The sequence below is a fragment of the Montipora capricornis genome, chromosome 7 (genome assembly GCF_036669925.1).
Source record: "Montipora capricornis isolate CH-2021 chromosome 7, ASM3666992v2, whole genome shotgun sequence".
NCBI lineage: Eukaryota > Metazoa > Cnidaria > Anthozoa > Scleractinia > Acroporidae > Montipora > Montipora capricornis.
Window position 1 is genome coordinate 25916303 of NC_090889.1, and position 10000 is coordinate 25926302.

Sequence of the window (10000 nt, forward strand, 5' to 3'; positions counted from 1 at the left end):
TTTTGGAGATTTTTAAACAGGAATTTCCGATCATGGAAGGTATTTATGCTTTATTTCAGTAGATTATACTGTTATTTACAATTTTTGTTTGTTAAGGGTTCTTTGTTTTTGCTAAAACCGACGAAAAATGTCACTTTATAGTTCTAATATTTCAAATGCCGACATCCGAGGTGCTCCTCGATATATTTCAATTGCTATTAACATTTCTTCATAATTTGTAGACGATCTGGACATTTTAGCCAGCTTAGCCGATAGTGATTTTGAATTTCAAGACGACGATGACCTTAGCGAAGGGATATCTTCTGTCTCTCCGAAATTCGCGAAATCAGCACAACATGAACAGACACAAAAACAAGAACATGACGATGATGATGGTGATAAGCTGGAAACTGCGCAGGCCCAAACTGGTCAAACTGTGGAACAATTAGCGGGTAAAGAATTAAATTCCTAAAATCATGTTCCTTCGATGCAGTCGTAGAAATACGAAAAGGATAAGTAAGGTAAAGGCAAGATACAGATTCCACAATGAAATCAAGAGGATTTTTTTTCATTTCATTGACATCACCCTTTTTATGAATGTACCAATAAGGGCCATATTTCCTGCAGAAATGAGGCGTTTTTCATTGGTGAGTGATATGCACATTTGAATAATGAAAAACATGTTTGTAAACAGATATCCTCTTATCGTCATCGTCACCGGCTGCTCAGTCTCAGGAGACCATTGCTAGAGTGTGCCTCTAGTAGGGAGTTGTCTGTCATCATAGTTTGAGCTACGGAGTCCAATGTGTGAGTGACAGTCCCTGCTGCATCTGTCGGATGTAAAGGGAGGCCTGTGTGTAGCTAGATGACTGATGAGGTGATTTTCCACTTGGTTTGTTTCTCTGCTGCACGCTGGCCATGTCTCACATCAGCAACTGCGATGCCTTTTTGATGTTCTTGTAACAACTTCCTAGTTGTATCTTGGTGCAGTTTCTTAATTACTTATTCATTGTTAAAAACAGTTTGAATACTTGAAATCAAGAGGTTTCTATTCCACATGACTATTCCTGTCTTTTTAAAGTAGTATTTACTGACGAGTAATTCTTGCGTGTTGTTTTAGCTCAGATAGCCACCATGCAGGAATATATAAAGAAACTAGAAGCTGATAGGAATGGTATCCTTTGGTATCTCTTTACCAGAATGCCATGCTATTATGGCACAGTACTTTGGTAATCTGGCCAAGAGTTTCCCAGCGTTCGAAATTTGGTTGCCCTGAAAAATGGTTGGTTGCCCATTATGAAACCCGTAACAATGAAATGCATGCTATGTTGAGATGCAATCACTTGGCGTTGGAGACCCCATAGTTCCTTTTTTAGCATTAGTTTTCAATCTCCATAGGCTTCATGTTGTCTCTCGCATTTTCTTATCCAATGATTTTTTTGTAAAAGCAACTGATATTCAAAACTTGGGAAAATGCTCAGCTGTTGCAAATTAGTTATTGTTAATTTTACACTACTTTCGGACATTGACAATGGAAAACCAAGTGAGTTGAGCTCTACTTATGTAATTCATTTTTAATTTTTCCTGGGTTGTCCATTGTTTCTTCTTCGGCAACTGGGCTTTTCATTTTACTAAAAATTGCTCACCCGCTTAACTTTTTGGTGGTCTGGGATGACCAGACGACTGTTAATTTTGAGCACTGGTATCCTGGACAGTTTATGAAAATATCATGAAATCCCAATATATATTTCTTCCTTCTATCATCCTTCACAAGAATTTCAACCACAGTAACTTGCTCATGTCTTGGATGTTGTATTGTGTCCTTAACATAATTTGTTCATAGTTTTGCAAGACTCAACAGCAGATCACAAAAAACTGCCCGACTCTGAAAAAGAAAGTTGTCATTCTAAAAGTACTTCAATACAGTCTCATAAAAATCTAGACACAAGTAAAAAATCTTTATTTTTAAAGGATATCAAAAGGACAGCTCATACACCATCACAATCTAGGAATCAACCAGGTAACAAGATGTGGTTTAATCATAGTAGGTAAAGAAATTTCTGGACAATCTTGTGGGTGACGGGGGTATATATTACCAGGTTTCCCAATTTGGACTTTGTTATGCCCTGTAACTAGTTTTTAGCTTTTGATATCTTTTTCTCAGGCAACACACACCTTTATTGTGATTTTTCTGATTTCAACATCTGTTAATACTGGTAATTATTGGTATCATATAGGTACATTTACATCCAACTACCTGTTCTGGGATAATTTAATTTTGTTTTTCATTCAGAATCCAGCTCTTCATCTCAAATTCCTGCAAAGGGGGAATCAAATCAACTTCCTTTGGTGACAAGAAAGAAATCTGGCGATCTTGAATCAGAAAAACTAAAAGTTGCAGGAAGTGTGGTTCCAAAACAAAAAAGGGAAACAGCTGGGCATCATAGGTCCTCAAACAAAAATTGTACAGAGAAGCTGTTAACTGGGAAGAGTATTGTATCTGATAATGACAAATTCTTTAGTGAGAAGTATTCAGGCCTACGGATTTTAAATCCACTCATCTCATCAGTTGTTATGGAAAAGAGGATGGAAGGGCGAAGAATGGTGAAAATGTCACAGATCCCGATGAAAATTAAAGGGAAGGATGACATTGACGGTGACTGGGTGACTATTGGAGTTCTAGTCCAGAAGCTTCCTCCTAAGAAAAGTTCAAATGTGAGAATGTTAATTTTATTGGACTGAACTGAGTTGTAGACTGTTGTAATATTATTATTAGTTTTTAGGTTTTTTTCCCTTTTTACAAGAGGAAGTTGTCCTATAGTCTCGTCAAAAATAAATGGTCAATAAATCGTCAATGGGAGGTGACTCCTATGGCATTTGAGGCATGAATGGGTGAAGTGTCAAGTATTCCAGTGCTGAGACACCAATAATTATTGGGATACTTTTTGTAGAAATCAAATCAATTTAACTCCAATCAGATCAAATATTGGTTTTTTTGAGGAGAGGGGAAAAGCAGAGTTCGTGGAGGAAAACCTCTCACAGCCGGCATGGCTATTCCGGGGGTGTGGGGTAGTGGGTAAGAGATAAACTTTGCAAAGATTCCAACCTTAGGCTTAAACATTATCTAAAGCATTCGTGTTTAGGCCTAAAGTTAGCATTTTTGTAAAGGTTTGGGTTGTTTCAGCCATTGTACCCTTCACTCCCTACCTAGCATCAATAATAATAAAATATTATTATTGGAAAACATTTAGCTCTCTATGGTGTTTCATTTTGTGAGTTTTGGGTGCTTGTTTTTTTATCTGGGGATCTGGGGAAGGTCTTTGATGTATTATTATTATTGTTGTTGTTGTTTCATTGTTGATGTTTATTATAACCTGTAAAATATGCCACTAATTCTTGCTTCCCTCAGCTTTCTCTCTCCCATTTCAAGGGCAGGGCAGTCTTTCCAATTTAACCAATTTATCCAAGTAACATTGGTTAACAAGAATTGTTTGGCATCCGACTTCAGTTGTACCTTAATATCATTATCCTTATCATTATATCATTACATACATTATTGTTCCCTAAATGTCAGGGAAAAACGTATGGCATCTGGAAACTGTCAGATCTTGGAGCCAACAGCATCAACGAATTCGTAGCATTGTTCCTGTTTGGTGATGTGTACAAGGAACACTGGAAAACTGTAGAGGGAAGTGTAGTAGCCCTGCTGAATGCGAACCTTCTACCAGCTAAAGAGGTCAGAGTATTTCCCTGTTAATTTCTTTATTTGCCTACATCCAAGCTGGAAACTGCTTCAAACATTCTTAGCCTAAAATTTATATTGGCCATTTTTATGTGCTGTCCTGTTTCCTGGAAAGGGTGAGGCTCAGTGGTTAGTGTGCGGGATTCACTTGCAGATGTACCAACTTTCAAATCAGTTCTGACCATGTCAAGTGAACTTGGCTGTGGTGGTACCGAAATTGACTCCACCAAGCTCTGTCAATAGGCATACCTGTAGCTCTGTTGTTACTTTTTTATAATGTTGCCTGGCCCATAAGGCAGCAAATTCAAGTAGGTTCCCCTTTTTTTTTACTTCTTGCTGTTTTAGAATAAGTCTTGTAGTATCACAGAGGTGAGGCAGAGATGTTTTTTGAGGAAACGGTGGTAACCCAAAAAGTAGATTTCATATTTTTGAGTCATGGTTTTGCCCACGTTTTTCAAGCAAATCATTCTTTAGGACTATCGTATCTAAGAAATGCTCATGCAGGGGCATTACTAAACCACGAAACAGCAAACAGCAAAACAAAACACTTAAACACCATTTAAGACCCCACCATACACTGAATACTAACCGACAAAGGTTGGGTTTGAGATTAAATATTGTTTTAGGCCAATTAGGCCTAAAACACATTATTGTTCCTAATTCATTGATATTAAGATTAGGATTCAGATTAAGACTAAGATTAGGAGCAATAATTTTTTAGGTCTAATTAGGCCAGTTTTGGTGCTTCGTTTCGCTGTTTCGTTGTTTAGTGATGTCCCTCATGTGGTAATAGTTGAAATGGAAAATGTCTGGGATGGCTCAAAGACCCTGTGGTTAAGTTCCCTATTCAACCACATGGGAGGGGGGAGCGGGGGGAGAGAAAGGGACAAGACTGTGGAATGACATTTTGGGGTGGAGGGCCTGGGGTTTTTGGTGGGTGGAGGGTGAGACCACCACATGACAAACACAGTTTAGGGTTCATTAAATCTATAACAATAATATTATTTAATTATTTAAACAACATGAATTCTATTGATTTCTGAATGCAATTCTTATTTCTTACCAGAAAAATTCAAAAGATTTGGCTCTTACCTTGGACAATGCTAAAAAACTGATGCTTATGGGAATATCCAAAGACTTAGGAAAGTGTAAAGGGCTGAGGAAATCAGACAATCACCCTTGTGGGAATTATGTTAACAGGTACTGTAAATTGTACACGTCTAAACATATATCAACCTAATTTCTTTGATCTCAGTTGTGTTTAAACAATAATGTTATTTACATGTCTATGCAAGTCTAGAGATGGCCACAGTGTCATCTGTAAACATCAATCAGGATTTTGTGCCATTCACTCAACTGTTACAGCTGCCATGAGGCCACAGTCACCTGTGTACGTAATATTGACCAAGGGCATAAATCAGTGTGGAAGGCACCGTGGCCTCATGGTTAGTGCGCTCGACTCCAGAGCGAGTGGTCCAGGTTCGGGTCCTACTTTACTCCCACAGTACCTCTCTTCACCCAGGCGAAATGCTGGGGGTAACTCTGCGATGGACTAGCATCCCATCTAGGGGGGAAGTAAAAATACTCCTAGTCGCTTAGTGCTAAGGAAACCGGGGATAAGCACTGGCGTGTTGGGTCATTGGCTCGGAAGACTTTTGACACAGTTGACTACGCAGTGATTCATAGAAATGGTTTAGGTCATATTAAGAGAACCACTCTCAAGTGTCCTTCATCAGTGGGTTGCTTTTTTCTAGCTGTTCATTGAGTTGTGGCATCCCAAAAGGACAATTTTAGGGCTACCAGTATTTCCATTATATATCACCCTCAAATTCAACTTCAAATTCACAGTTCTTGCAATAAAAGAACTTCTAATAAATAATGATTTTGTTAATTAATATTAATTACAATTTTTTTTGTTTGTTTGATAATTTTGATGGTGTATCTTTCATGAAATTTATGTCAGACAACATGGAGAGTTCTGTGAATATCATGTGCAGACAGCGTATAAGAAGATGAGAGCCCAACGCATGGAGTGTCAGGCTGGGTATGAAACAATATCTTGATTAAACTCTTATTGCTTTTTGGAAAATACTTCCTTTCATTTCATCAACAACTTAATGTGATAACATGTACTTCAAGGGGCAGGTAGAACAAGAACTAGGGAAAGAGCCCCTGGTTATTAGGTTTCACCTAAAGAAAAATTAATTTAAGAACAGACAGGAAGTGTTTTTCCACTTTTGCAAACTTTTGAACAGTAACTTGAAAAGAATGCCAACAATGCTTCCTTCCTCCATCCCACCCAACACAATGTATTGTTCAGAAAGAACTGCAAATAACCCTGGGGAGTGGTATTAACAAGATTGACTTTGCCAAAATGGACAAAAAAGTTTGAAATGTCTCAACAATTTTGGCACAATAATATTATTGTAACCAGTCACAGCACAAAATCTGCAGACTGCTGTACTCGGATATTATCTGATCCAGAGAAATTAATGTGCATTAATTACAGTACATTATTTTTTTTTCAGATATGCTCCTTCAGCCAAAGCTCCCCTCATGAGGAAATTCCAGAAGGACCTCAACAACTCAACCTTCATGTACCAGGGACGCACAGTCACAGCCTCAACTCGTCCAACTGAACACAAGAAGAAAAATGTAACATTAAAAAGTCTTGGTACTGGAAAAAAGGATGATTCAACTGGTGTGTTTTCACTGAAAATTTTCTGACGATACAGTAATATTATTGTGTCACTGTGGTCTGTTTGAAGGGCATTGTCATGCCACTTTGGCCTTGGTTAAAACCTAAACAAAGGTGCTATCATTTTGTTACTAAGATCCAAACCAGGGCGTTCTCCAGGCATTAACTGCCATCTTCATGAAACAATGCAGAGGATAAAAATGGATTGTCAGGGTTTTTTATGCTTGTTTTTAGTGAAAGTACTGGACGAGAATACCCTTTCCTGCTAAGGTGGTTTGTGGGGGCTGCAAGCCTCTACATCTTAGGGGCATGCGTCCCCAATTCGTTTGAAGTGAAACCCAGGAATGCCATTTTAAGCATTTCTTAGACTGAGTAGTGTATAAGTCAACCTTCAAAATGAGCTAAAAAGTCGTCCATGATTGATTCAGAGGTACAATGTGTTAAAAAATTTAAGTGGTTTTCATTTCCCAAGACATTAACCCATTGACTCCCAGGGGCTCCCCATTGACGAGTAAAATCATTTGGCATCAGAGAGAGTAAAATATTAAGTGTGGCTGGTTCAGGCCGGCTTGGAAGTCAAGGGTTAATTAATAGGGACAAGTCATTAACTCATTGATTCCCAGGAGTTCCCCATTGACAAGTAAAATCGTCTGGCGTCAGACAGAGTAAAATATAAAGTCTGGCTGTTTCAGGCCAGCTTCAATGGGAGTCAAAGGGTTAATATTACTGATTGTTGTTTTATTTTAAAAGGTAATTCAAAGGATAATCAAGACCAAAAAAGCCATGCAGAACCATCTGAATTTCTGTAAGTGTTGATGTTATAACAGAATTATTATTATTATATGTTTACATCTAGGGTTTGACAAATTGTTCAGGGGATGAAAAGTGCAATGTTGGTTAGAGTTGCAGGTCATTGTTTTACTATAACTGAAACAACCCAAACCTTTACAAAAATGCTAACCTTAGGCTTAAACATGTTTTACGTTTGATGTTGGCATTAGTAAAGGTTTGGGTTGTTTCAGTTATTGTTAAACAATGACCTGTAACCCCAACCTGCAACCGGCGACCTGCACTTTATGTGACGTACGCTCCACAAATTTTTGCTGTTTTTCATGTAAATGTCTACCTCAGTTTTGAAGCAGCTGTGCAACAATGTCATTAGGGAGCTTAAGCACGCACGTTTTTGAGACACGGATGGCAACCGGAAGTGAGCCGTTTTCCCTTTTAACTTGTCTTCATTAAACCACATTTATATTGCTAAGTATCTTTTCTCCATAAGAGATGATAAGTATAAAAATCAGGGAGACACATCGTCCTAGCACTTGAAATGTTCTCTTCCGGTTGGCGTCTGCGTCTTAAAAACCCGTGTTCTTAAGCTCCCTATTAGCTGCCCATCCCCTCCCCCCACTAAGTGTATACTGTGCGTTATTTTATTTTGATGAAGCTTTTATTCTGGCTTCTTCTTTGCAGTGTAGAACTCCTTGCTTTACCAACAATAGGAACTAGGAATCTTGTCAAACATTTGAATCAGGATGAGGAACAGAGTAAGTATTGTGCTCATGATGGGATACAGGATGTAGTAGTGCTTTTGTTATCATTATTGGGAATTACTGGTAGAAACCCTGTTTTTTTTTTCCTTTTGGGAATCTTTAATGAACAAGCAAGGAAGCCCACAACCTCGTTCCCGGTTTGACCCCCTGGGAACGAGGTTGGGAAGCCCAAGTACTCGGAGGAGACTCCTTGGGGGGAGAAAAGTCAACTTGACAGCCTGACAGCAAGACAGTCAATCATGTGATGACAGAATGTAAAAAGATGGTGAAAGCCTGGGCTTAATTAAGACTAGTAATGATTTCTAGGGAATGTAAACCATTAGGGAACCAATCTGCTGTTTTTTTTTTTTTGTATGGAAGAGTGTACATGTACACGCAACTACTACTGTAACAGTGTATATGTGTGCATATTGTTAAAGAAGTTGGCTGCTTTTCTGTAGATAGGTATGGGGGGGGGGATTTGCAGATAATGTTGTAGCCTGTTTCCCAGTTTGAATGAGGAAAACGTGTAGTGAATTACAATCTCTGTTATTAAAACTTAGTATACAAAACTTTATCTGATATTAAGTTTGCATATCAACACTCTTCTTCTGTTGTTGTACTTTGTTCAGAGAAACCACCAGAAGAAAGAAAACCCTCAAAGTCAGCTTCAGATCTCCTTAAAGCTCATGAAAAAGAAATTAAAGAAGTGAAAAATCCTCGATCTTTGAGTGCTGTGCCACTCAATCCCTTTCAGAATGGCAAACAAGACACCCCCATGCTTGGGCGTGGCCTCGATCCAGACTCAGACATTTTCTTTGATGAATCTCCAATGATGAAGAAGAGAAAGCAGAATAACATGGATAGAGCTAAGGTTTTCAGTTTGCAATTTTTTAAAAATCAAAAAATGTGTTGCCAGCAATTTTGGGTAAAAATTACTTCAAATAAAGTTTTCATTTATTGAGAAAGAAAATACTTCAGGTTTTGAAATTGTAATTGTCATGGACTATTTTATTATTTTTAAATTTGCATGACATTTTCTGGTGTTTGGACATTTGGGAAAGTGCCTGGATCACACAGGGAAAAAAGATGATCATGTGAACCTTGAATGTTGAACTGGATGAAGAATCTCTGTTTTGTCTCTGGCGGCCAAAAGGTTTTGCGAAATGAGTTTTGAAGCCCAATCGTTGTTGTTTTGAAGCCGCTTTGAATCTGAAGAGACAAAAAAATCCATCATAGTAACAACTGAGAGCCAAGCAAATTTGCATTCATGTACAGTTTTATTTTTTGTCGAAGTCAGAGTTCTACACATTCTACATAATTATGATGTATGGGTTCACATGGTAGATTCACTTTGCAAATTATTCCACTGTGTAGATATCAACATTCCTTTATTTTCTCATAATAATCTTTCTATCTTTCTCGTATCAGCTGCGAGCCTTATCAGTTGTGAAACTAAAAGGGCCCATTGAGAAAGAAGACCCGAATACTGTGAGAAAGAAGGTGTCACCAAAATCAATGGAAAAAATTGAAAAGAGAGTCTGTGAAGAAAGTATTAAAGGTGAGAATGGGAGCGATCTGGACACAACGAGGAAGCTGGGTTTGAAGCCTGGGCCACCTACCCAGAGATCTTCTGAGCCTGGTCTGGGCTTGTCCCAGGCCAGAGTGATTCCCTATACCTTATCTACATGTCATGAATAACAATACCCAGGGCAGAATATTACACTGTATTTCATTGTCGCTGATTTTTTGGCGAAATGACCACAAACCCTGCGCCAAGTCATCCTTCCCCTGCCATTGCAGTCTCAGTCAGGGGCTGCGGAGAACTTTTTTTTTTTTTGGGGGGGGGGGGGGGGAAGGGGAGGCTAGGTTTTGGTGTGGATCACTTAAGTGTGAGGGGAGAGGTTTAGGAGAAAAGAAGGCCGTAGAAAAAAAGTAGGGGGAGGTGGGGGGGGGGGGGGGGTGCTACACCCTCTCTGCGGTCCCTATCAGTTTTTGCAGCACTCAACGAAGCAAAATTATAAATCAACGCGGAATTCATCTTTTCTCTTT

At 38.7% G+C, this 10000-nt stretch overlaps 1 protein-coding gene across 1 annotated transcript in view; it reads left to right on the top strand.

Moving 5' to 3' along the window:
• Positions 1–10000, top strand: part of LOC138056589 (protein MCM10 homolog) — a 13003-nt gene that overhangs the window by 58 nt on the left and 2945 nt on the right. Inside the window, exons 1-13 of the mRNA XM_068902424.1 lie at positions 1–39; positions 222–431; positions 1100–1153; positions 1823–1999; positions 2273–2694; positions 3554–3715; positions 4788–4921; positions 5685–5765; positions 6250–6422; positions 7170–7224; positions 7890–7963; positions 8581–8822; positions 9380–9509. The exon at positions 1–39 is cut by the window's left edge and continues 58 nt beyond it. Coding sequence (XP_068758525.1) covers positions 33–39; positions 222–431; positions 1100–1153; positions 1823–1999; positions 2273–2694; positions 3554–3715; positions 4788–4921; positions 5685–5765; positions 6250–6422; positions 7170–7224; positions 7890–7963; positions 8581–8822; positions 9380–9509 — 1921 coding nt within the window. The 5' untranslated portion in view covers positions 1–32. The remainder of the gene's footprint in view (positions 40–221; positions 432–1099; positions 1154–1822; positions 2000–2272; positions 2695–3553; positions 3716–4787; positions 4922–5684; positions 5766–6249; positions 6423–7169; positions 7225–7889; positions 7964–8580; positions 8823–9379; positions 9510–10000) is intronic.